Below are 27,873 nucleotides of genomic sequence, written 5' to 3'. Positions count from 1 at the left end.
TTTTCCGGTCCGGCCCACTTGGGAATAGATTTTCCTCCATGTGGCCCCTGAGCTAAAATGAGTTTGACACCCCTGATCTAAAGCAAGATCTACATGTACTGTGAATGACCTGTAGAAGATACTGTATGACATGTTTGTTTCCCTACCAATACATTACTTTACACTAGAATTCTGAAGGAAATATGAGATGTATCATGTACTGAAAGACAAGTAGGCATTTCAAAATATACATTCAACACATATCAACAAAGACAACATTGTCTAATTCTAACAAGTTGAATCCAATATATTTCATGATTGACCCTTTTACATTGCGAAAGAAGACCACCAACTTTACAAAGAAAAAAAGCATTTATTTGGCAACATATTTTGAAGTATTTTTTGTTCAGAAAATAAGGTGAAAAACCTAGCAACAATAGACTAGCTTTAAAAGAAAACAGTAGTGTCACACGTTGTTATAAAAGCGCAGAATGATTAGGACAGTGGTTGTTGGAAATGTTACTTTACTGTTGTAGGGCAGAACAGAGTGACTGATCCAACAATCACCAGAGTAGCGTTCATTAGGGCACAATACATTTTTAAATGTTTATAGCTGAAAACGAAAATGACAATTTCCTATTGGACATGTCCAGGTAGTCCCTCCCTGTGCCAGTCCGTTTTGTTCCATTTGGTGCCTAATGAACATGACCCAAGTTATTTCACACAGACACAAATGATCCAGAAGTATCAACTGTTGTCTGAAGCACATACATACATACATTCATACACTCAGTTAATAAACAAACATTATTTATATAGAGAGGGGTGATTTGGTAGTGAGTTGGTAGCCTATATCATGATATTCTTAATGGTGTTGGCAGAAACCGCTTTAGCATTCTCCAGCATGGGAAGTTTGAAGAGTTCTTATTTTTTAAGGTATTGGCAACAATGTAGTGCACTTTCTACAAACGCATTAGAATACAATCCATAACAAGTACAAATATGAATAACCCAAAGCTGAAGGTGACTGGCTGATAGTTAATGGCAACACAGAGTGTACTTAAATCTCACTCTCCTCTTATGGTGCCAACTGACCCATATTGCATGGACTAACAGATGTGGCAGAAGCTCCATTTCAGTTCCTGTATTTACCAGGAAGTGCCCAATAAGTGCCAGTAGGTGGCTCCAGAAACACTACCTGCTAACTGCCACAGGACCTCTGGTTAGTAAACTCTTACAACTTCACACCTCAACATCCATCTTAGACTAGGGCCAGGAGTTTTTCCTGATAATGTAAACTGACCCGGAGAAACTCCTGGCCCTAATAATATCACGTGCTTTGAATCCTTAGGCAATGAGCCTTCTTGATTGACAATTGCTTTATCCTATTGTAGAGGAAACAATGACAAGTTCAGTCTTAGTTCCCAATTCTAACTAGAAAATATGATTTTTTTCAATAAGAAACACAGCTTAGTGTTGATATCCATGACCACATAGACATCAGTGAAAAGCATTTAAATGAGTTACGCTACATTTCTGTGCTTGACTGAAACAATCCCCATTCACAGATCCATTCCCATTCTAGACAAAAATGTCCCAAGTCCCATTCTTGATTAAAATAAATGGTATAATCATAAGTTGATCATAAAGGACAGATCTATTGAGATAGACAGAACAAGATCCAAGCAGACTGAAGTTAGTGTTGGAGGCAGTTTGGTCATTGGGTTGTTATCAGGCGTTGCAGTTCAAGTCACAGAGTAGAAGAACAATGGTCACCTTCCTTTAAAAACAATAAACAGTCAAGCTATCTATCTAACCTTAAGTTTTAGATGCAAAAACAGTGGTTGAGAATGTGGTAAACACCTGGGTTGGGTTCAATTCCATTTCACTTCTAGAAAAGCAATGAGCAAAATTGGAACTGTAATTTTAGTTTACTTCCGGAATTGACAGAGTTGAAATGGAACTGACCCCATACCTGCTAAACAACACTACTATGGCCAGATTAAAAACTAATCCAAAACTTTTGACTCAACGTGAGGATGGATGCTCTGATGTGATTCTGAGCTGGTTGGTTCCTCAGCGTAACGATAGATTGTGGCGTTTTGTGTTGTAAAGGTCCATGTTGGGTTCAGAGTAAACAGCATCGCTCTTTGAAGCTCTTCTTGTTCTTATTCTTGTTCTTTCCCTTGCCGTTTTTGTCCTTGTTTTCCGACATCTTCTTGCCTCGCACCTCCCGCATCAGGTCAAAGAATACCTTGAGAATTGAAAATAAACAATGTTAACACACACATTTACCTGAACAGACAATTATCAAAGTGATAGTCCACCACTATTTCTGTATCACTTTATCACCTTGAAAATGGCATATAGAACATAATTGTCTGCAGTAATTACACACACACACACACACACACACACACACACACACACACACACACACACACACACAGACTGTACCTTGTCGACGTTGGCTCGTGTCTTGGCTGATGTCTCTACATACTGCACCCCCCACTCCTCTGCCTTGGCTCGGGCCTCGTCTACAGAGACCTGTCTGCGGTCCTCCAAGTCAGACTTGTTCCCCACAACCAACAGAGGAATCTTATCCTCCTCCGCCTTCACCCGCAGTATCTGCTCCCTAAAACACACACATTACACGCATTACAAATACTTTATCTGGATCCAGAGGCAACTATTGAGGTCAGGTGCAAAGGACAAACATAGGGAAAAGGGAATAGAGGTGTATGGTCTTACAATCAAGAAGTCATGGAAATTATTTCAAACATTGTCATGAGCCTCTCACTCCACCGGGTTACCACCTTAATTTTCTTCCACTCTGCTCACCACTCTCTCTACTCAGCCTAACTAGCTCCACCTGTCTCTGCTCTGCTCTGCTCTAATTACTCTGCCAGCTGCGCTGCATTACCCACTACCTCTCCCAGTATTTAAGGCCCTGTCTTTCAGCTCTCCGGTGTCAGATCGTCTGCAAAGCTCACACCCGGAACCTGTTTGCTCGCGCTTCTGGCTCACCCTGGTTTTGTGACCCCGGACCTGCCTGATTTTTGGATACTCTTCTGCCCCAGGAGATCCAGACCTGCTTCTGCCATAACGACTCCTGACTACTCTTCAATCCCGGTAACTCTGACCAGCCTTCTGCCTTGCTACTACGTATTTTGGATTTCCCTTGAACTGTACTGCTGCCTTGTTTCATTCCGCCCTGTTGTGTCTGTGTCTCCCCCCCCCCAGGACTTCTGGACCACCCACCACCGGCTTCATAGGACGCATCGCTGCCACTGGGGGGGGCACAGACCCAGCACATTGGACGGGATCCCTGTTACCCCTGGAGCCTTCATTCACTCCCTACTTCCCTTTTCCCTTAAGTTTTAATAAACTTTCTGGTGTGACGCAATTGTGGTCCTCTGGTCGTCTGTCTGAACCGTGACAGTACGATCTGACCATTATGGACTCAGCGCACACTTTCCCCGACATGGAAACCGATGAGCATGAGCAGCAGTTCCAGCAGCAGCAACAACAACTCGCCATGATCATTCAACTCCTCACCAACCTTACCCCAGCCAGTCTGCCCACCAGCCCTGCCCCCGAGTTACCTGCCCCGGTCATTGCAGCCGCTGCTCCGGAACCCAAGATTGGAAACCCCGAGCGGTTCAACGGCGATTCAACCCAGGTCCGGCCATTCCTGACTAGCTGCCGACTTCAGTTCTCCTTGCAGCCAAGGACCTTCGCCACGGAGGGGGCTAAAGTTGGGTATGCCATCACTCACCTGACGGGCCGAGCTCGACTCTGGGGAACAGCAGAGTTCGAACGTCAAACCCCCGCATGTGCAACCTTCGACCTGTTTGCTGAGGAGATGCTGAAGGTGTTTGACCTGGATTCACCAACCGCAGAGGCGTCTCGTGAACTGTTCAGTATTCGACAAGGCAGACGTACAGTCGCAGACCATTCCATCGACTTCCGAACCCTGGCTAGACGAAGTTCTTGGAACACACCATCGTTGGTGGACGCGTTCTTCCATAGTTTGGCTGACTATATCAAGGACGAGTTGGTCTCCCATGAACTGCCTTCCACTCTTGATGAAGCCATCGCACTGACTGTCAGGATCGACAGAAGGATACAGACCCGTCGTCGTGAGAGGGGGCGCCAAGGTCCACCTACTACCGGCATTCGGAGAGATCCGACTGGGCTCCTGTCATCTACTGCCACTCACCCAGGTCAGCTTGATCAGTCTGAGCCTATGGAGATTGGGCGAGCCTCTCTCACTCCTGCAGAGCGCCAGCGCCGCTTCACCTCTAACCTCTGCCTCTATTGTGGAGGTGATGGACATCGTGTGGTAACCTGCCCTTTAAAGGGTCGAAGCTCACCGGGCATAGGGGGAGTCCGGTTGAGTTCAATGACCATCCAGTCCTCCGACCGCAAACCCCTGCTGCAAGTTCACCTCCGCCTCTCTGACTCAACTCACACCCTGGCTGCTCTGGTGGATTCTGGCGCCGAAGCCAACATAATGGACATCAAGCTGGCACGCCAACTGGGACTGGAGAACCTCCGTTTGACACCTCCTATTCCTGCCCGGGCACTGGACGGACACTTACTCGGATCGGTCACTCATGTCACGGCCCCGGTCTCGATGGGTCTGTCCGGAAACCATCAAGAAACTATCCAGTTTCACCTGCTCCCCTCTCCAGGCCAACCCCTCATCCTGGGTTACCCATGGCTCCGCCGGCACAACCCTCAGCTCGACTGGGTGACCGGGGTGATCAGGGAGTGGGGAGAGGACTGCCACCGAACCTGCCTGCTTGCTGCCGCACTACCCCCTCGGCCAGTACCTACTAACTCCGCTCCTGATCTCTCCAATGTCCCAGAATGCTACCATGGTCTCAGAGAGGTGTTTAACAAAGCTAGAGCCACATCTCTGCCCCCTCACCGACCGTACGACTGTGCCATCGACCTCCTCCCTGGAACAGCCCCTCCAAAGGGTCGTCTTTATTCGTTGTCTGCTCCTGAAAGAAAGTCCATGGAGGACTACATCAATGGCTCTCTGTCTGCAGGATTAATCCGTTCATCTTCATCTCCTGCTGGTGCTGGCTTCTTCTTTGTGGGGAAGAAGGACGGATCTCTTCGCCCCTGCATCGACTACAGGGGACTCAACGACATCACAGTGAAAAACCGTTACCCTCTGCCTCTGCTCACCTCTGCTTTTGAGTTGCTCCAGGGAGCCACTGTTTTTACCAAGTTGGATCTCAGAAACGCTTACCACCTAGTGCGGATCCGGGAGGGAGATGAATGGAAAACCGCATTCAATACACCAACAGGCCACTACGAGTATCTGGTTATGCCTTTTGGCCTCACCAATGCTCCTGCTGTGTTCCAGGCTCTAGTGAATGATGTACTGCGGGACATGTTAAACAAGTTTGTCTTCGTTTACCTGGATGACATCTTAATCTACTCCAGAAACCTGTCTGAACACACCCGCCATGTCCAGCAAGTCCTTCATCGTCTTCTGGAGAATTCCCTCTACGCCAAGGCAGAGAAATGTGAGTTTCACGTCAAGACAGTGGCCTTCCTGGGGTACATAGTGGCAGAGGGAAGTATCCAAATGGATCCTGCCAAAGTATCAGCAGTCACTTCATGGCCAGTTCCGGAGAACAGAAAGAAGCTGCAACAGTTTCTGGGGTTTGCTAACTTCTATAGAAAGTTTATCCGGAACTACAGTACCGTTGCTGCCCCTCTCACTGCTCTAACCAGCACCAAGCAACCCTTCACCTGGACCCCAGCAGCCGACAAAGCCTTCAGTACCCTCAAGGTGAGGTTCACCTCCGCTCCCATCCTCCAGATGCCTGATGTGGACCGGCAATTCATTGTGGAGGTGGACGCCTCGGATGTGGGAGTTGGTGCTGTGATTTCTCAGTGGGCTGCGGAGGATAGGAAGCTCCATCCCTGTGCCTTTTTCTCACGTCGGTTGTCCCCCTCTGAGTGCAATTACGACATAGGGAACCGTGAGCTGCTGGCTGTGAAGCTTGCTTTGGAGGAGTGGCGTCACTGGCTGGAGGGGTCCACCATTCCATTTCTCGTTTGGACCGATCATAAGAACTTGGAGTACATCCGCACGGCCAAACGGTTGAACTCCAGGCAGTCCCGCTGGGCCCTGTTCTTCACCAGGTTTAATTTCACTCTGTCATACCGGCCTGGATCACGCAACACCAAGCCAGACGCCCTCTCCCGTCAATTCCAGAAGGATGACACCCCCTCCAAGGACCCTGTGTCGATTCTGCCAAGTCCCTGCATCGTTGCAGCTCTGACCTGGGCTGTTGAGGAACAGGTGCTGGAGGCTCTCCGTAACCAGCCAGGTCCCAGCACTTGCCCAGCTGACCGCCTTTTTGTCCCCGAAGACCTGAGGTCCCAGGTCGTTCAGTGGGGACATGACTCCCGCCTAGCTTGTCACCCTGGCTCCACCCGCACTTACAACCTGCTCGCCCAGAGGTTCTGGTGGCCCTCTCTGAGAAAGGATGTACGGGAATTCGTCCAAGCCTGCCCCATCTGCAACCAACACAAGTCGTCCTGCCAGCCCCCAGCCGGATTGCTGCAGCCCCTGCCTGTGCCCAGACGTCCCTGGTCTCACATCGCCCTTGACTTTGTCACGGGGCTGCCCCCTTCAAGTGGCATGACCGTCATTCTCACCATAGTTGACCGTTTCAGCAAGATGGCACACTTCATTCCCCTCCCCAAGCTCCCAACCGCCAAGGAGACCGCCCAGGTGGTCCTGGAACACGTCTTCCGGATCCACGGACTGCCAAAGGATGTAGTTTCTGACCGTGGTCCACAATTCTCCTCCGCTTTTTGGAAGGAGTTCTGTCACCTGCTGGGAGCCACAGTCAGTCTGACTTCCGGATTCCATCCCCAATCCAATGGGCAGTCAGAGCGGGCTAATCAGGAGCTCGAGAAGGCACTGCGATGCATGACTTCACGCAACCCCCACTCCTGGTCGCAGCAATTGACATGGGTGGAGTACGCACACAATTCTCTGACCTGCTCTGCCATCGGTATGTCCCCTTTCAAATGTGTTTATGGATACCAGCCTCCTCTATTTGCCAGCCAGGAAGAGGAGGTTACTTGCCCATCTGCACTTGCTTTTGCCCGTCGATGTCGCCGCACCTGGTCACAAGCCCGAGCCACACTCCTCAGATCCGTTGCCAGCTACACTACCGGGGCCAACCGTCGGAGAATTCCTGCTCCCACCTACCATGTTGGTCAAAGGGTGTGGTTGTCATCGAAGAACCTGCCACTCAGGGTGGAGTCGCAGAAGCTGGCACCTCGGTTCATTGGCCCATTCCCTATCATAAGAGTGATTAGCCCAACTGCTGTCCGGCTCCAACTGCCTAATTCCCTGAGGGTGCACCCCACTTTCCATGTGTCTAAGATTAAGCCCATCCATGAGAGTCCGCTGGTCCCTGCTGCGCCTTGTCCTCCTCCTCCACGGCTCGTCGATGGTGGTCTGGTTTACACCGTCCGCCGCCTGCTTCGGTCCAGACGGAGGGGTAGGGGTCTCCAGTACCTCATTGACTGGGAGGGCTATGGACCTGAGGAAAGGACCTGGGTGCCAGCTAGTCGGATTGTGGATAGGACTCTCATCACCGCTTTCCACCAACGGCATCCTGATCAACCTGCAATCCGTAGGGGCCGCCCCAGAGGGGTCCCTAACCGTCCTGCCCGCTCGGCTTCCTGTCCTGTGCCTGATCCTGTCTCGGGACCTGTCCCATCTCCCGACCACGGCCCTCCGGCTTCCTCCGAGGATGAGGACGTTCACTCGGACCGTTCGGAGGAGTTCTAGCCCTCCTCCGGCTCCCCTCCTCCCGCCCGGCGTGGTGTTGCTCTTGGGACTTCTGGGGCCGTCCCTTGGGGGGGGGGTTCTGTCATGAGCCTCTCACTCCACCGGGTTACCACCTTAATTTTCTTCCACTCTGCTCACCACTCTCTCTACTCAGCCTAACTAGCTCCACCTGTCTCTGCTCTGCTCTGCTCTAATTACTCTGCCAGCTGCGCTGCATTACCCACTACCTCTCCCAGTATTTAAGGCCCTGTCTTTCAGCTCTCCGGTGTCAGATCGTCTGCAAAGCTCACACCCGGAACCTGTTTGCTCGCGCTTCTGGCTCACCCTGGTTTTGTGACCCCGGACCTGCCTGATTTTTGGATACTCTTCTGCCCCAGGAGATCCAGACCTGCTTCTGCCATAACGACTCCTGACTACTCTTCAATCCCGGTAACTCTGACCAGCCTTCTGCCTTGCTACTACGTATTTTGGATTTCCCTTGAACTGTACTGCTGCCTTGTTTCATTCCGCCCTGTTGTGTCTGTGTCTCCCCCCCCCCAGGACTTCTGGACCACCCACCACCGGCTTCATAGGACGCATCGCTGCCACTGGGGGGGGCACAGACCCAGCACATTGGACGGGATCCCTGTTACCCCTGGAGCCTTCATTCACTCCCTACTTCCCTTTTCCCTTAAGTTTTAATAAACTTTCTGGTGTGACGCAATTGTGGTCCTCTGGTCGTCTGTCTGAACCGTGACAAACATAGGTCTATATCGCAGGCAAACACACACACACGCAAGCAAATCATAGCTTCCAAGTCTTCTTTCATTACTGTCATAGTGAGTGTTCAGTCTGATTCACATTAGGCTGCCTTTAATGCCATGCTAGGATACATGAGGAGTTAGTCATGGGACCAACCTGAACTCTGCAGTAGCTGTGAAGGACTCGTGTTCTGTGATGGAGAAGACTAGCAGAAAGCCCTCTCCGCTCCTGAAGTAGTTGTCTCTGATGGCAGCATAGTCCTCCTGTCCAGCCGTGTCGAGGATGTCGATCTGGACCTCCTCTCCGTCTAGCACCACCTTCTTCCTGTAGCTGTCTGCCTTGGTGGGCTCATAGTCCTCCACAAACTAGGAGGAGGAAGCACAGAACTGTCAGAATGATTCATCAGTCACTACAGTACTTCACAGAGTGTAATGTGGAAATAAGCTGGGAGGCATCGTCAAGAAGATTAGGTGTATCAAGTTAGAAAACTAAGCTTCTACACAATACAGCTTTGAAACATTAACATATGACAAAAAGGAACAAGTATTAGTGATGAGGGAAAGTCGATACAGTTAAATATCGGGATATTATTTTTGACGATATAACGTATCGTTTTGACAATATCGCAATATTATTTTTTACGCTAGTTTGCTGTACCTGCACCAAAACGCTAGTATTTTTCCTTCATAGCTTGTTCTCCATATTCATTTTAAATAGGGAGCCAATTTGTTTTCAGCACTTATTTCCATGACTGATCAAAACTCGTTTTCTCATGGTTCTCTCTTGTCCTTCTGCAGCAGACATATGGTGAGCAATATGTTTAGAACATCGAATCGCAATAAAATCATATCGTATCGGCACCTAAGTATCGTGATAATATCGTATCGTGAGGTCCCTGGAAATTCCCAGCCCTAACAAGTATGTGTGTCGTGCTCTCACCTCGTCATACATGAACTGCAGTGTGAGGGCGGACTTGCCCACCCCACCACTCCCCACCATGATGACCTTGTGCAAGGCCAGAGAACTCTGGGTCTTACTCTTACTGGCAGCCATCGCTGGTATCTGTCACACACACACCGTCACTATGTCCAAACACTCACTGAAACCACCTGTAGAGACAGAAAGTACAACAGTCAGTCAGTGAACACACACACACACACACACACACACACACACACATACAATCCAGATAATACACACAGCAACAGTCCTACACACTGTACACACACACTGCCCAGTCAATCACAGAGCCTACTAAAACTGATGGTCAACCTGTTCGATGAAAAGCACTCACAAAACCTTACACATAGTTGAACCGAGCTTGTGAAACCAAACCAGTCTACGTTGCAGCCAGTCCCAAACCTCATCCCCACACTGCCAAATAGGCTGGTCATGAATCTCACAGCAGACTTTAATAGCTCACTTAGTGGGGTTCACCATCTAAAGGGCAATACCACCGATCAAACACATGCCTACTGTAGGGTGGGATTTTGAACCATGATAAATCCCTATTTTAAGGACAGCCTAACTCATAGAAAACCTCAAAGGAAGCAGTAAGATACCTTCAGGGCAGGGCAATAGATCTGCATACACAGAAAACTGTACAATTGCTTTCAGGTGACTTTTAGTGCCTAGGGACATTTTGTCAACCTAGTTCAGTGGGTTAAATTTTAATTGTTTTGGCCAACTTGATAGCCCTTGACAAAGCAGTTTATTAACATATCGTCTGCCATATATTTTAACAATCATGGCCTTTGAGCTTCAGCGAGAACAGGTTTAGAACTTCTTAGAGAAGTGTTCGAACTGCGAGTTATCAACAGAAAGTCATGGAAATAGCAGATTATTATTTTTTAGGCAACTCTCCAACACACATTGACCACACACACATGTGAAGTAATCTCCAAGCAACTCCCCTCATACAGTCACTGTAATGATGATTAATTGGAGCTGGAAAATTAACTGTATCCTGTAACATCCTGTAACCTCTCCCTTCACGCTGTTGTGAAGGCTTTGTCCAGGAAGGGACCAAGCCCTGTTCTTCCTGTTTCGGTGTAGCATAGTAGTCTACTGAAACTCTCTCCACTCTACCCCTCCCTCCAGGCACGGCCATGGCCAAGCTTAGCTGGTTACCATGACAACCTTCACCCCACACCTGTACAGGTAATCTCTCATGGACTGATGCACATAACATAAATGGTAGTAGGGCAAATCCATGGTAACGGAATTACGCTGAGACTCTGATTTTCCACTTTAAAATGTATACCAAACAAAAACCATTGATTTCAAAGATATTTTAAAGCGGGAAAAAATGTATTCCATTACTGTGGAATTGCCCAGTGGCATCTGTTGACGGACTGTGGGATGTGACAACTAAAGTTCCATCACGCTGATTTTTCATCACTGATCATATTCGAGAGGGGACATTTAGCCTATAGACTTGCCCGAATCTGGCTGAGAGTTTCTGTTTAGAGGGGTGGAAACTTTGCTAGTCCCCGGTTCTCATCCTGCCTCAGGGGATTTCTGTCTTCGGAAACCCAGAGCTTTCCCAGCTTCATGGGAATGTCTTCTTGTCTGATCCTCCATACCAGCAAACCTGTCAGCTCGACATAAACACACTCAAACAGTGTTTCACTGGGTGTGCACATTACTGTTTGACTGTAAAGTCAAGTCAAATAAATGGCATCCGGGATAGAGAGGTATAATCTTGATCGTGAATTTAAAGCAAACAACATTTTTCATTACTGTAGAGTATATCGATCAACAAACCTGGACACTCAAGTGTTTTTCCTGCACACTTGGCCACAGGTAAGCTATGATATGTCTACAGCAGAAAACAAATAGCTTCATCAAGGTAAAACCACTAACTGGGGGGATGAAGGGAGGAGCGGAGGCCTGGTCACCCTGGATCTTCCTGACAAGAAAAAACGGGTCTGCCCGTGTAATGTCCTGTCTTTGTTTCTAGTAACCATGGCGACGTAGAGGCCGACAGAGGCAGCCCTGAGCGGACAGGAAGGACACACCGGGTTTCTGCAGCCTGAACCTGCTGAGTGACGAGCTCAGCACTTTAAAACAGGAGGTACAGTAAATGTGTTACTTCCATCTAACACACAATGAGACCGAGCAAGAGAAGCGGAACCGCTCAGCCTAGTTTATCACTCATTCACTTTCAGTTAGGTCTCAATTTAAAATGTTGTACCAATCCAATGCTACTCCCTAATCTACACTACATTACAGTATTATTACAGTATCATTATGGATAATGTCATTGTCATTGTAGGCTCATTGAAGAAAAAAAACTAAGATGGCTTGTGAATGAGATGAGAGGCCCATCGAGAATGAGTCGGAGTCATGGGATCCTCCTTCATTTCCTCTAACTTCAGGGCCAGTCAATTAAAGTCTACGCTAAGGTTAAATGGAGGGCAGCCCTGCGTCCCCGGCCCCAGCAGAAAACACTGCTTTCTACCTGACCTATATACACAGCATAGTACAGTAGAGGGTTGTAAGGCTGTACTAGGCCTATCTGCCTGGTCGGTCTGTGTCTGACAGCTAGGAGCTGCTGAAATATAAATGACTGGAGCGTACAGCCAGGCTGCAGGAATTCATTAGGATTCCCCAGACAATACACTGAGTCCATATAGCAGGCAGAAGGAAGCCTATGTTCTGCACACAGACGATACAGTGAGTCCATACAGCACAGCCAGGCACAGGGCCAGGCAGACATTGTTCTCCACTGTCTTCCACCCTTCCAGATCACATACAACAGACAGCTCAGTGAGTCCATATAGCAGCAGAGAAGAGCCCGCTAGGCAGTGCCATGTTCTCTACACAGTCCTGGCACATTCCGACATCGAATAGCCCACAACAGTGCGACACTGGGAAATTCCTGGCTCAGCCTTTAGCCTCCCATGGCCTATCCAGTAGGCCTATTTATTGCAGTGTAATGTATAATATGCAGTGTAGGATAGAAACAGGCCTCAGTCAGGACTCCTCTGCATGTGTACTACTCTGTACACTACAAATACTTATCTGTAGATCAGTGCATTGTTGGATGAGAAGTGCTTGATCAGGGTGACCTCAAACCCTCTCCACAGCAGAGGCGATAAGGGGGAGGGGAGGGCTGGGGCCAATCAAGGCACACGTCAGGATAGGAGCTCAGCCCGGGACACTGGGGGGAGGAGGGGCAGGAGGAAGGGACGAGGAGCAGAGCAGGTGACTGCTGCTAGAGACATGCCAGGTTAGATCAGTCAGGGTAAAGTCAGGTGACAGGCGACATGGTGTACAGGTTACTGCAATTAAACAGTAGTCAACCTAACAGAACATTGACTGAAATTATGGGTTTCAGAGGCCAGAGTCAGGTCCATATTAATGTGATACAGAACATATCCTGCCATTTACAAATGTAATTTTATACTGTGACTCATCAATAACACACTGACTGAAATAGAAGTACAGTACTGGAAAACAATCTGATTGAATTTATAACGTAACTTGATCAACAACAGATCAGTTATTCATTCAGTTAGTCATGCTACGACGTCTTCAACAAATCTTGGTCAGTCCCTCTCTTGGTCAGTCCTTCCTTCCTTCCTTCCATAATCATTAAAAATAAGTTGAAGCTATAAAACTTGAGTTTCAAAACATGAGCCGTGATGGGACCAGTATGTTAGCATACTGTAACTGCTGTTTGATTTCAACATATTCTCTGGTAAAGTGTTCAGAATGCAGTTGTCTGGCATGACTCTCCCTGCCTTCACCTTAAAGGCCAGTTGGGGACTTTCTGAAAAATGTGATGGGGAAAACAGGGGGATTGCAGGTAGCTTAGTGGTTAAGAGCGTTGTGCCAGTAACCGAAAGGTCGCTGGTTCTAATCCCCAAGCTGACTAGGTGAAAAATCTGTCGATGTGCCATTGATCAAGGCACTTAACCCTAATTGCTCCTGTAAGTCGCTCTGGATAAGAGCGTCTGCTAAATGACTAATATGTAAATTATTGCAAGCCCAGAAAACATCCCCCAGCAGGCCTCCCTTCCCCTTTCTAAAACCCTGGCTCTCAATCAAGCTACAGTATGCACTTCCTCTGGACGAGCTCACTTCTCACTTCCCTCCAAAACAGTACCAGGACTAGCCAGTTCCTCATCACCTGTTAACATGCAACTGTCAACCATAATTCCTCACTGATGAGAGAGACACACAAAAAGCTATTGTTTTCTTTACCCTATTTCCACACAGTGAATGGTACGAGCAGCAAGTTCCCTTCTAGTCTTTCTCTAGAATAAGTATGGTAGATAGCTTATGGACTAGTGTTGCATTGATTGTGGCCAGAGTGGGCTCTTACAGTTGAAGTCACAAGGCAGGTGTTTAGGGGGAAGGGGATTTCATCTGTAACCTAAGCAGCACCCTGCACAGAGGGACAGAGAGCTCAGGGGAATACTCACAGACTCTGGTTATATCCCAATTACCTCCTTCCTCCCAAAGTGTGCACTTCTTCACGTCCCTTCAATGATTTGAAAGGAATTGACTGGTATAAGAAATATGGTTAAACGCCCATGCCTCGACCAATCCAATGCTTTTAGATTTGTAGGAAGTAGTGAACGAGTGCACACTTCAGGAGAAAGGAAATATTATTGGGACGCACCCCTTGTTTATCATCAGATGGCTTATGAATAATGGAGAAGCAGAGAGAGGGATTGATTTTTATTTTTATTGCAATTTTTCAATGTTTACTTCCTTTAAAGATCATATTTGAAACAGTATGTAAGGTCCATTCAGTTAAAATGCAGATTCTGTGGCTAATTTGTGAGGTAAGGCAGCTCCCCAATCCGAGCTGCCCGACACCCCACGATGCATACTAACCATCCCAAGCAGAGGAACACACAGAGGACTCTTTGACAAATTTGGGCAGCAGGGTGCTGGGTCTGTTTCAAGCCTGGTCCAACCTCCCTAGTCGCTTAGTAGTACATTCACTCTTCTGAATTCTTAACACCCCTAATTCGCTACATTCATAAATGCACGTGTGGAGGGTGTTCCCTAGAATAGATCATAAACTCAGCAAAAAAATGAAACATCCTCTCACTGTCAACTCAGTTTATTTTCAGCAAACTTAACATGTGTTAATATTTCTATGAACATAAAAAGATTCAACAACTGAGACATAAACTGAACAAGTTCCACAGACATGTGACTAACAGAAATTTAATAATGTGTACCTGAACAAAGGGGGGGTCAAAATCAAAATTAACAGTCAGTATCTGGTGTGGCCACCAGCTGCATTAAGTACTGCAGTGCATCTCCTCCTCATGGACTGCACTAGATTTGCCAGTTCTTGATGTGAGATGTTACCCCACTCTTCCACCAAGGCACATGCAAGTTCCCGGACATTTCTGGGGGGAATGGCCCTAGCCCTCACCCTCCGATCCAATAGGTCCCAGACGTGCTCAATGGGATTGAGATCCGGGCTCTTCGCTGGCCATGGCAGAACACTGACATTCCTGTCTTGCAGGAAATCACGCACAGAACGAGCAGTATGGCTGGTGGCATTGTCATGCTGGAGGGTCATGTCAGGATGAGCCTGCAGGAAGGGTACCACATGAGGGAGGAGGATGTCTTCCCTGTAACGCACAGCGTTGAGATTGCCTGCAATGACAACAATCTCAGTCCGATGATGCTGTGACACACCGCCCCAGACCATGACGGACCATCCACCTCCAAATCAATCCCGCACCAGAGTAAAGGCCTCGGTGTAACGCTCATTCCTTCGAAGATAAACGTGAATCCGACCATCACCCCTGGTGAGACAAAACCGTGACTCGTCAGTGAAGAGCACTTTTTGCCAGTCCTGTCTGGTCCAGCGACGGTGGGTTTGTGCCCATAGGCGACGTTGTTGCCGGTGATGTCTGGTGAGGACCTGCCTTACAACAGGCCTACAAGCCCTCAGTCCATCCTCTCTCAGCCTCTTGCGGACAGTCTGAGCACTAATGGAGGGATTGTGCATTCCTGGTGTAACTCGGGCAGTTGTTGTTGCCATCCTGTACCTGTCCTGCAGGTGTGATGTTCAGATAAACCGATTCTGTGCAGGTGTTGTTACACGTGGTCTGCCACTGCGAGGACGATCAGCTGTCCGTCCTGTCTCCCTGTAGCGCTGTCTTAGGCGTCTCACAGTACGGACATTCAATTTATTGCCCTGGCCACATCTGCAGTCCTCATGCCTAAGGCACATTCAGGCAGATGAGCAGGGACCCTGGGCATCTTTCTTTTGGTGTTTTTCAGAGTCAGTAGAAAGGCCTCTTTAGTGTCCTAAGGTTTCATAACTGTGACCTTTATTGCCTACCGTCTGTCTTAACGACCGTTCCACAGGTGCATGTTCATTAATTGTTTATGGTTCATTGAACAATCATGGGAAACAGTGTTTAAACCCTTTACAATTAAGATATGTGAAGTTATTCTGATTTTTACGAATTATCTTTGAAAGACAGGGTCCTAAAACAGGGACAATTCTTTTTTTGCTGAGTTTATATAAGGGCTGATCTAACACATTTTTACTTACAGTTGAAGTCGGAAGTTTACATACACTTAGGAGTCATTAAAACTAGTTTTTCAACCAATCCACACATTTCTTGTTAACAAACTATAGTTTTGGCAAGTCGGTTAGGACATCTACTTTGTGCATGACACAAGTAATATTTTCAACAATTGTTTACTGACAGATTATTTCACTTATAATTCACTGTATCACAATTCCAGTGGGTCAGAAGTTTACATACACTAAGCTGTGCCTTTAAACAGCTTGGAAAATTCCAGAAAATTATATCATGGCTTTAGAAGCTTCTGATAGGCTAATTGACATCATTTGAGTCAATTGGAGGTGTACCTGTGGATGTATTTCAAGGCCTACCTTCAAACTCAGTGCCTCTTTGCTTGACATCATGGGAAAATCAAAAGAAATCAGCCAAGAACTAGGAAAAATAATTGTAGACCTCCACAAGTCTGGTTCATCCTTGGGAGCAATTTCCAAACACCTGAAGGTACCACGTTCATCTGTACAAACAATAGTACGCAAGTATCGACACCATGGGACCACACAGCCGTCATACCGCTCAGGAAGGAGATGCGTTCTGTCTCCTAGAAATGAATGTACTTTGGTGCGAAAAGTGCAAATCAATGCCAGAACAACAGCAAAGGACCTTGTGAAGATACTGGAGGAAAGAGGTACAAAAGTATCTATATCCACAGTAAAACGAGTCCTATATCGACATAACCTGAAAGGCTGCTCAGCAAGAAAGAAGCCACAGCTCCAAAACCGCCATAAAAAAGCCAGACCACGGTTTACAACTGCACATGGCGACAAAGATCGTACTTTCTGGAGAAATGTCCTCTGGTCTGATGAAACAAAAATAGAACTGTTTGGCCATAATGACCATCGTTATGTTTGGAGGAAAAAGGGGGACTTGCAAGCCGAAGAACACCATCCCAACTGTGAAGCACGGGGGTGGCAGCATGATGTTGTGGGGGTGCTTTGCTGCAGGAGGGACTGGTGCACTTCACAAAATAGATGGCATCATGAGCAAGGAAGATTATGTGGATATATTGAAGCAACATCTCAAGACATCAGTCAGGATGTTAAAGTTTGGTCGCAAATGGGTCTTCCAAATGGACAATGACCCCAAGCATACTTCCAAAGTTGTGGCAAAATGGCTTAAGGACTACAAAGTCAAGGTATTGGAGTGGCCATCACAAAGCCCTGACCTCAATCCTATAGAACATTTGTGGGCAGAACTGAAAAAGTGTGTGCGAGCAAGGAGGCTTATGAACCTGACTCAGTTACACCAGCTCTGTCAGGAGGAATGGGACAAAATTCACCCACTCGTGGAAGACTACCCGAAACGTTTGACCCAAGTTAAACAATTTAAAGGCAATGCTACCAAATACTAATTGAGTGTATGTAAACTTCTGACCCACTGGGAATGTGATGAAAGAAATAAAAGCTGAAATAAATCATTCTCTCTAATATTATTCAGACATTTCACATTCTTAAAATAAAAGTAGTGATCCTAACTTACCTAAAACAGGGAATTTTTACTAGGATTATATGTCAGGAATTGTGAAAAACTGAGTTTAAATATATTTGGCTAAGGTGTATGTAGATTTCCGACTTCAACTGTATGTTTATAGGTTTTAGAGGACCATATAGCTATGCACAATGTTCTGGAATATGTAGAGTAAAAACACCATATGTAATTTTTTGATGACATCAGAGAGGAGTAGTCTTTCAGTTGGGGTTCAGTATCCAGTCCATCTGGGGATGATTAGGGGGTGTTCACTTATACAGGGGATACAGGGAACCTCCCAATGACACCCTCTTACATTCCTCAAATACTCACTCCCTCCCAATCCCATACTGCTACCACACACTCATACAACTCCTAAGCACCCTCTCAGCTTTTCTATTTCTTTCCTTTCCTTACATTAGAGACCCGGGTACATTTATTGATCTTTAGTATTAATTTACAGCTCACTCTCCATTATTTCCAATAAATAAACGGCATCCTCCTCTCCTAGTTGTCTTGTCTCCCCCCCCCCCCCCCCCCCCCCCACCCCACACACACTCACACAGTGGCCCCTAGGCTCCAATCAATAGGTTACCATGGAGACAGGGCAGGTCCCACTTCATCTCAACTCCCTCTCAGGGATCAGGGGTGCCTGGCTGCCTAGAGTGAAGGACGCAAGGGGATCTTTGGGATCTCCAGAGAGGAGCTTGGAGCTCAACATAGTGGTAGAATAACCAGGAAGAATATGCTAACAGATGTTATCTGCTATGCTATATACTATGCTAGATGCTATACTACGGTAAATGATATGCTATGCTAAATTATATGCTATGATAAATTATATGCTAACAGATATATATATGCTTTTATGTGGTGGCCTGGAATCAAACAACAGTGATCAGAGTGATTGCGACGCTCATATCTGTCCTACACATCCCACTCACATCCTTCTGACTCAGATGCTATGTGGCCATAGTGGCCTTGAATCAAAACCTCCTAGTCAGAGCAATAGTGATGGCGATAAACATATCAGCCCCTCATCCAACTCCTGACACGGCCGGGGCCCTCTAAGCACTGAACAGACCCCAGACCCCTGGCTCTCTGTCTATCTCCCACTATAGCCATATCACACGCTGCTAGTGCAGCTCTGGCAACATAACCCACAGTTCCATTACCATGATAGAGAGATTACCAGCTGGCGCTCGACATGAGTGGGAGAATGCCACACATCTGCAGTGGCATGTACTGTAATCAGCCTGAGAGGCCCTCGAGCAGTGTCCCCCAACACAGGCAGGCAGTCAGAGACACTGACACACACAGCCTGAGTTAGTCTAATGAGATGTAGGCCTACTACCTCAATAGAGCACAGGCAGGCACAGAGAGACACTATCATGCACAGCGGGCACAGAGAGAGACAGCATAACATACCTAGCCACATATATGTGATTATTAAGACTTACCTCAACAGAGAACACAGTCAGGGACAGACTGATGGCAGAGTTAGGCCTAGGCTATGAGACCGTGGGACATTGTTCTTCATTGAGAAATTAGAGTAGTATGGTATGGGCCTGTGGTAGAGCTACAGCAAGCCTTGTTTCCTAAAAACAGAATAATAATATAATAATATGCCATTAAGCAGACGCTTTTATCCAAAGCGACTTACAGTCATGTGTGCATAAATTTTTACGTATGGGTGGTCCCGGGGATCGAACCCACTACCCTGGCGTTACAAGCGCCATGGTCTACCAATTGAGCTACAGAGGACCACATTGAGCTACAGAGGACCAGAACATGGCCTTATGTCATCTGTACTACAGTAGAGTATGTAAGAGAAGGAGGGGATAAGAATAACCTTTGCAACGACGGTCCGGACCGACCTACTTCAGAATAAGGCCCATGTCTTGAAAGATATATATGAAGAATGCATAGCTAGCTTCTCACTGTAGTCTGTACTTAGTTGTAAGGCAGAATATACAGTGGGGAAAAAAAGTATTTAGTCAGCCACCAATTGTGCAAGTTCTCCCACTTAAAAAGATGAGAGAGGCCTGTAATTTTCATCATAGGTACACGTCAACAATGACAGACAAATTGAGGAAAGAAAATCCAGAAATTCACATTGTATGATTTTTTATGAATTTATTTGCAAATTATGGTGGAAAATAAGTATTTGGTCACCTACAAACAAGCAAGATTTCTGGCTCTCACAGACCTGTAACTTCTTCTTTAAGAGGCTCCTCTGTCCTCCACTCGTTACCTGTATTAATAGCACCTGTTTGAACTTGTTATCAGTATAAAAGACACCAGTCCACAACCTCAAACAGTCACACTCCAAACTCCACTATGGCCAAGACCAAAGAGCTGTCAAAGGACACCAGAAACAAAATTGTAGACCTGCACCAGGCTGGGAAGACTGAATCTGCAATAGGTAAGCAGCTTGGTTTGAATAAATCAACTGTGGGAGCAATTATTAGGAAATGGAAGACATACAAGACCACTGATAATCTCCCTCGATCTGGGGCTCCACGCAAGATCTCACCCCATGGGGTCAAAATGATCACAAGAACGGTGAGCAAAAATCCCAGAACCACACGGGGGGACCTAGTGAATGACCTGCAGAGAGCTGGGACCAAAGTAACAAAGCCTACCATCAGTAACACACTACGCCGCCAGAGACTCAAATCCTGCAGTGCCAGACATGTCCCCCTGCTTAAGCCAGTACATTTCCAGGCCCGTCTGAAGTTTGCTAGAGTGCATTTGGATGATCCAGAAGAGGATTGGGAGAATGTCATATGGTCAGATGAAACCAAAATAGAACTTTTTGGTAAAAACTCAACTTGTTGTGTTTGGAGGACAAAGAATGCTGAGTTGCATCCAAAGAACACCATACCTACTGTGAAGCATGGGGGTGGAAACGTCATGCTTTGGGGCTGTTTTTCTGCAAAGGGACCAGGACGACTGATCCGTGTAAAGGAAAGAATGAATGGGGCCATGTATCGTGAGATTTTGAGTGAAAACCTCCTTCCATCAGCAAGGGCATTGAAGATGAAACGTGGCTGGGTCTTTTAGCATGACAATGATCCCAAACAAACCGCCCGGGCAACGAAGGAGTGGCTTCGTAAGAAGCATTTCAAGGCCCTGGAGTGGCCTAGCCAGTCTCCAGATCTCAACCCCATAGAAAATCTTTGGAGGGAGTTGAAAGTCTGTGTTGCCCAGCGACAGCCCCAAAACATCACTGCTCTAGAGGAGATCTGCATGGAGGAATGGGCCAAAATACCAGCAACAGTGTGTGAAAACCTTGTGAAGACTTACAGAAAATGTTTGACCTGTGTCATTGCCAACAAAGGGTATATAACAAAGTATTGAGAAATGTTTGTTATTGACCAAATACTTATTTTCCACCATAATTTGCAAATAAATTCATAAAAAATCCTACAATGTGATTTTCTGGATTTTTTCTTCTCATTTTGTCTGTCATAGTTGACGTGTACCTATGATGAAAATTACAGGTCTCTCTCATCTTTTTAAGTGGGAGAACTTGCACAATTGGTGGCTGACTAAATACTTTTTTCCCCCACTGTAGTCCTGTTTACATTTGTAGTCATTTTGCTTGGTGTTATTGGTGTTAAAATTAAAATAATCACAAAAAGGTTAAACACATAGAATCCATACATTGGATTGCATACCATTTAGGCCTAAGGAGGACACGTCAGATTATTATCAAAGCCTGTTCCTATGGTAGTGAGCCTATGCTTTTGGCTTAACTTCCTGTGTTAGATGCACAAGCTCAGGGGGACCAGACACCTCCCAGGGCTTGCTGGGACATGCAGTGAGAAAACAAGCATTTCGTGAAGACATCCCCAGCTTCAGTCAAAAAGAGAGACGTGGAAGAAAGGAGAGAAAGCGAGAGTGAGAAAACATGCATTTCGTAAAGACATCCCCAGCTTCAGTCAGAGAGAGCGAGAGAAAGATGTGGAAGGTAGGAGAGAAAGGAAAGGTAGAGGGGTAAAGAAGGCAAGAGGGATACAAAAACCACAAACTAGCTGGCAGATACATAAGTTAAGCAGGGCCAAAAAGAGAAGCTATAAGAGCCCTTTTTTTCCTTGTCAAAGTCAGCAGACTATGAGTGGGTCTGGGCTCTGGGTGAAGTTGAGCAGAGCTGGAGGAGCTTACCCGGTGACAGACAGGGGTGGGTTATGGCGAAAGGAGAGCCTACCTCAGCCCAGCCTCCCTAGAGAGGCCCTGCTTGTGGACATGTTATAGTCCAGGGAGGGTGAAGGGCTGGTACCCACTACCACCCAGACCTGGTCTCAAATACTACGCTATTTGAAATCTTTCCAATACTTTGAGCGTTTGCTTTAGTCTACCTGTAATACCAGGCAGGTGGCGCTTGCAACTTTTGGGACTTTTCCATTGGCTCCATTACAACAGGAGGGGACCAGCCACCTCCCAGGGCTTGCTAGGACATGCAGTGAGAAAACAAGCATTTCGTGAAGACATCCCCGGCTTCAGTCAAAAACAGAGACAAGCTTTAGTCTACCTGGAATACCAGGCAGGTGGGGCTTGGAACTTTTGGGACTTTTCCATTGGCTCCATTACAACAGGCATAGTAAATCAAGCACACCTAAAGTATTTTGAATTTCAAATAGTATTTGAACCCAGGTGTGGCTGGCTCCCACTACTTCAACTCCTCTCCCTTCTCTCCAGTAGGCACAAGGGGAAGCCAGCCAACAAGGCATTCATCACCAGGAGGTCAGTGATAGGACCTGACTCTCACAACAGAATATACAGCATTGCCTCTGACCCAGAGCAGACGATTGATGGCATGAGGATCAGTCTCTCTTTATCCTCTCTGACTCTGAGAAAAGCTTTTCCCAAGTTATATAGAATGGCTGTATGTCTGTGCCTGTCTAGCTCAACCTCCACTGCCAACATCATTAGCAGATGGTCCTCTTCTTACTCAGATGTCATTACATTCTGAATGATTTTCGAGAAGACAGGACAGGAGGCCAGGCCAGAGACAGTCAGCTAAAATCACTAGGAAGATAATTAAATAGTGCATGAGGTTCTCTGTCTTGGATCGGAGCGGAGATAGGCTAACTGAACTGTTGTCAGGTTAAACTGGAAAGAAAGAACCCTGAAGGAAACCCATATTTTCGGCTCTCCTGCTACATCAGATAATACTTGTCATATTCTTTCTGACAGCTCCCAGTAACAGGAAGTAACCAGAGGGATTCCATTTTAAACGAAAGGGCCTTGAGTAACTCTGAGACAGTCACATAAACATCCACAGCCTGAGTGAGTGTCTTAGGGCTCGGGGGAGAGAAAGAATTCAGGGCCAGTCCAGTACCATTTTCAGGACCTTTCTCCACAGAAACAAAGATGCTGACAGTCCTTCACAATCAGTGAGGGAAATAAAGCAGTCTCACTGAGACAGAACAGCATCAGACAGTCAAGGCCTTGCATGCCACTTTTTTGTCATAGGATAAAGTATTCATTTATGACCACCATGCATACCCCTCATCATTACCCATTAATAATCCTTGTCATAAGACATTCAGAATCTCTCAGAACTTCACTTAACGAAAGTCTGTTGACTTTAATGGGTTATTAACAAAACTGTTTATTCAGTTAGGGTCAAAGACACCTAACACGAACACTCCAGCTGTGGGAAGGAGAATGTGAATGCCTTCACATTCAGAGTCACTCATACTGGTCTGGTCATCTGAAGTTCAACTTGAAAAAGATGTGAATTAAGACTAGACAGGACTCCTACTGTAAAACGACATGTTATCTTGTTAAGGGGACCTGAATTAGGATCTGATAGGGCGGTCTCTACATTCTGCCTTCAAAGAGAGAAGAATGCTCTGAATACAACCTTATTTTGGGTGCCATTCTGAAATTGAAAGAGCACAAGGAATGGAAGCACAAGGCAACACCAGCTGTACAAACAGGATTATGTTTACATATGGAATATCTAGGCTACTACACTTCAGCATCATTCATTTCCTTGTGATTCCCTTGATTTGATTCCCTTGATTTTGAAATTATTATTTCCTGTGATTTTTTTTTGCAATATTGTCAGGAATGTGTTAACAGCCAACAACAACTGGTCCAGTTGATGGAGGATATACTTTAGTCAGCAGTTTCACTTAACAAGGTAAATGTTAAGGTTAACTGGCTGCACTCGAGAGTTAAATGTGGCACTAACACATGACAGAACAGAGGAACGCATAATATAATCAAAATGGGTGGATCTTGTTCATGCTCTATTCCTCAAGAGAGAGAATGAAACTAGGACTTGGTCCACCCTGAGGCGCAGAGAGCTTAATATGGGGATGTTACTATTGCACAGCTCACTGGCCGTGTCCGAATACCCACACTTGCGTCCTAAATAGTAGGCCGTTTGAGTATGCGAGAAAAACAATTTTTTATAGCATGCGACATTTCTAAAATCGAGTATACTTTAAATGCCGGGATGTCATACTGATTTCGGCTTTGACAATAGCTGATCAATTAGATATGGAGATGTGCTACCGAAATCAACGAATAGCGGGAAACAACGCAATCACGCATGATGCATTCTCAGTATGCGAAAATAGAATGTTTAATAGCATACGACATTTCGAAAAATCAAGTATGGTTTAAATGCCAGGATGTTAGTCTCATTTTGGGTCTTCATCTAGTAGAATTCGACGCACACGTTTCAACAATGCATTGGAAGATGTGGGCTGCGAGTGATAGGCCCTAGTTCTCTTCAAGTAGCCAAACTAGGCTACTTAATTGGGAAGATGCCCAAAGCTTCTGCGGTGGTGTTCAAATGTAGGCTAAGTCGTTTTTCTTCTCCTTACATTTTTATTTTATTTGTTATTTTACCTTTATTTAACTAGGCAAGTCAGTTAAGAACAAATTCTTATTTACGATGACGGCCTACACCGGCCAAACCCGGACAACGCTGGGCCAATTGTGCGCTGCCCTATGGGACTCCCAATCACGGCCATTTGTGATACAGCCTGGAATCAAACCAGGGGGTCTGTAGTGACGCCTCAAGCACTGAGATGCAGTGCCTTAGACCACTGCGCCACCCGGGAGTATTGCATCGTAGGCTACAACACTCTTAGAAAAAGGGTTCCAAAAGGGTTCTTCGGCTGTCCCCATAGGAGAACACTTTTTGGCTCCAGGTATTATCATTTTTGGTTCCATGTAGAACCCTCTGTGGAAAGGGTTCTAACTGGACCAAATAGGGTTATTCAAAGGGTTCTCCTATTGGGCCAGTCAAATAACCCTTTTAGGTTCTAGATAGCACCTTCCCCCCCCCCCCCTAAGAGTGTACATCTTTGAAAACATAACTATTTTCTATATTTTCTTTACCCAAAGTGGATTTCAGTTTTCTCACTGAAAAGTGTTTATTGTTCTCTTGGCCTTCATCAGAGCTTTTAAACTAAATACTAAACCATCTTTTGATTTCTGAATGTGTCGGCATCGGGGACTCGGTATGTGGCTGCTTTATTGATGTCATTATAATCAGGCCTTTTGATTTAAACATATGTGTGTTTTAATTTTGTAGGCTAGGCTACCTATTTCATGATTTAATTTATGGATTAAGCCTTAGCAGTCATTCTGATCTCGTTCTCAATGATCAGTGCTTTAGTTTATTATGTTGCTGTCCAGCGGTTCTGAATTTGTGATGCACCTGACTGTCCACGTTTTTCTGTGCAATAACCTTTTGATTTGAACATTTGAAAAGTTTTGGTGTGTGTACTAGGCTATTTTTATTTAATTTACACTGAGTTTACCAAACATTAGGAACACCTTCATAATATTAAGTTGCACAGCCAGTGTCTTATGTTAACATATCACAGCACAGTATGGTCAGAACGCTGGAGAGAGAGGAAAGTGTGTATGTGTGTGTGTGTGTGTGTGTGTGTGTGTGTGTGTGCCCCTCCCACACGCTGGTGATAAGGGTGCTGTCATGTGATAAAGGCCAAATATAAAGGTTACACCCAACTCAAAGAACAACAGTAAGAAGTAGCAGAATAACAGACATGCAGCATTCAAATTAAAACAAAAAGGCAATATTTAAGTAATTTATAAACTTCATAAAGGCTACATGACATGATTGTTGTTGAGCATCAGCAGGAAGGATGTGTTATTAGCCTACATGTTTAAAACAAATAATTTCAACACCTAATAGAATTCAGTCCAAGGACCATACATGCATCGGTTTTGGTAACAAATTAAAATGGCATTACTTATAGGCCTTAGTATAGACCTTCCTCTGTTGACCTGGTGAACTATTTTGACAGGGCAGTACATACATGTCATTCCTTTTTTAAAGAGACAAGATACTAACTCATGCATGATAAGTGTGTCCTAATGTACAGACAAAATGTTATGGGAAAATATAGTTTTTCTGACCGGTCAGATTTTACTAAACACACATGCATGTGAGCTACCTTGGGTGTGTCCATCTCATCAGACATCTGTAAAATCAATGTATGCATGGTACAAAACCATGTCGGCAGCACAGTGTTGTTTACATGCATAAGGCAAATAAGGAACAAGATGTGAAGTATCCTCCTATGCATATTCTCTGGTTGATGTAGTCCTAAAGTCATATTAGCCTAAAAGACAGTGTTTTAACAGTGTAATTACCTACAAAATGGTCTGTTAGGATAATCCATGGTGGGCGAGCTAAATGAAACATTGTTTCTGGGGAAGCCATCAGAGATACAGCAGCCTAACACACTCTTACTGTATCTAATATGTAGCCTATCTAATAGGCCTACTGTATCTTAAGTAAAATAATTAAAACATTAAAAAGGTCAAATAGGGGATGCTTATATTTGTCCTGTTTCACACATCTACAAGTGTGTAACCTGTACAAGTGTGTGGTGTGAAATGGAAATGTTAATTTTTATGTGTGTGGGTCATGGCCAGGGATCAGATTAAATTCTAGGATTAAATACTAGGATTTAATATGATTTAAATTACATTAATCAAAACAGCTGACTAACAGAAAATAAATAAACATAAGAAAAGATCGCAGTGATACAGCCTAACCATCAATGATCGTTGATTAGGCCTTGATACAATAACAATATTAAAGCAACATTGTTGTTTTACTAGTCCATTATACCGCCAAGTGCAACAATGTATAAAAATAATGCCGGTCTCCAAAGGACTTCTATTATCCTCGTGCCACATCCCCGTTACCTCAGGGAGTATGCTTTCAATTGGACAAGTGCAACTGGTAAAGGCCCTACCACTTGGAATAATTGTATTATGGTCGTTTCAAACAGGAGTCACAAATATGAGCATTTATGCCCATAGTCTGCTAATGTAAAGATTGTAGTTAGGCTACCTACCAGTCGAGGCGGGTTGTCCTTCACTCCCTTCCTTCCTTTCCTCACTCTGTAAGAGCAGAGACGTAGCCCTATGGCTACATAGAAATGCTCTGTAATAAATATATATTTATTCATGAGATATTTATGAAAGCTTACCAAAGCAAGATTTTGACGTTTCCCCTTTTCTTGCTGCTATCTTGATGAGTGCATTAATGGTGAATAGCGAGGCATAGAGCTGCCGACTTCCACTGTTCCAACACAGACCGACCGTCTGCTGCAACTCAAACCCCCCCTTTCCGGACGTGCAGGGAGCCGGAAACACGACAGGATATGATGTCGACAACAGCTCTCTGGCGCTGGCACTCCAAATGGCCTCGTCAAATACTGTTAAATGCATCCTTACTTCCCTCCTTACTTGAAGTAGTAGGCTCATCTCTGACTGGGAGTGACATGGATCGAAGAAAGCTATGGGATAACTCTCTCCTTTCAGCAATCCATCTGTGTTAGGGCAGTGAGCTACTTTATGGAAGAGAGAGGTGCGTTTGAAAGCATTTGAATAGGCACACTGCACCTTGTATGAATACTGATTTTCATACATAGGCCTAGTTGTCTTTCGTTTGTGCAGTGGCGGCTCCTGAAAAAATTCTCAGGGGGGGCAATTTTTCTGATGATTTAGGTGACCTACACACATTTTAAAAAAGATATGTCCAGCAACAACATGAAGACAGGGGCAGCATATAAGTCAATACCAGAAGCATTTATTGACTGATCTCAAAAGTGTTGGCTTACCAGGGTTGGTGGAGCCCTCAGTTTCATCTTTGCCTCGCAAAGCTAACTCAAACACTCCGCAAAACTTCACACACTGGATTAGCCGGCTGAGGATGTGGCGGTTCTTGCTAATGTCGTAGTAAATATATTTGTTATAGTG

At 45.7% G+C, this 27,873-nt stretch overlaps 1 protein-coding gene across 5 annotated transcripts; it reads right to left on the bottom strand.

Annotated features, from left to right (window-relative positions):
• Positions 1-342: 342 nt before the first annotated feature.
• ralba (v-ral simian leukemia viral oncogene homolog Ba (ras related)) lies at positions 343-27,249 on the bottom strand. 5 transcript variants are annotated; one of them, XR_014614449.1, is made up of 7 exons: positions 27,102-27,237; positions 19,062-19,199; positions 9,500-9,669; positions 8,717-8,925; positions 2,437-2,614; positions 1,972-2,233; positions 343-1,245 (listed from the first exon to the last, which is right to left on the bottom strand). XR_014614449.1 is itself a non-coding variant. In XM_084179631.1 (6 exons), the coding sequence occupies exons 3-6, from the start codon at positions 9,611-9,613 to the stop codon at positions 2,108-2,110; spliced, it is 627 nt and encodes a 208-aa protein (XP_084035757.1). In that variant the 5' UTR covers positions 9,614-9,669; positions 19,062-19,199; positions 27,102-27,228; the 3' UTR covers positions 343-2,107. The 5 variants fall into 5 exon arrangements, 3 of the variants coding, with proteins under 3 accessions (XP_084035757.1, XP_084035756.1, XP_084035758.1); XR_014614448.1 differs by lacking the exon at positions 19,062-19,199 and having other exon boundaries at positions 27,102-27,244; XM_084179631.1 differs by having other exon boundaries at positions 343-2,233; positions 27,102-27,228.
• Between the last annotated feature and the right edge of the window lie 624 nt (positions 27,250-27,873).

This window comes from Coregonus lavaretus, assembly GCF_964263955.1.
Source record: "Coregonus lavaretus genome assembly, chromosome: 16".
Taxonomy (NCBI): domain Eukaryota; kingdom Metazoa; phylum Chordata; class Actinopteri; order Salmoniformes; family Salmonidae; genus Coregonus; species Coregonus lavaretus.
Note: the sequence above shows the minus strand (reverse complement) of the source record. Positions and strands in the feature narration are given on the sequence as shown.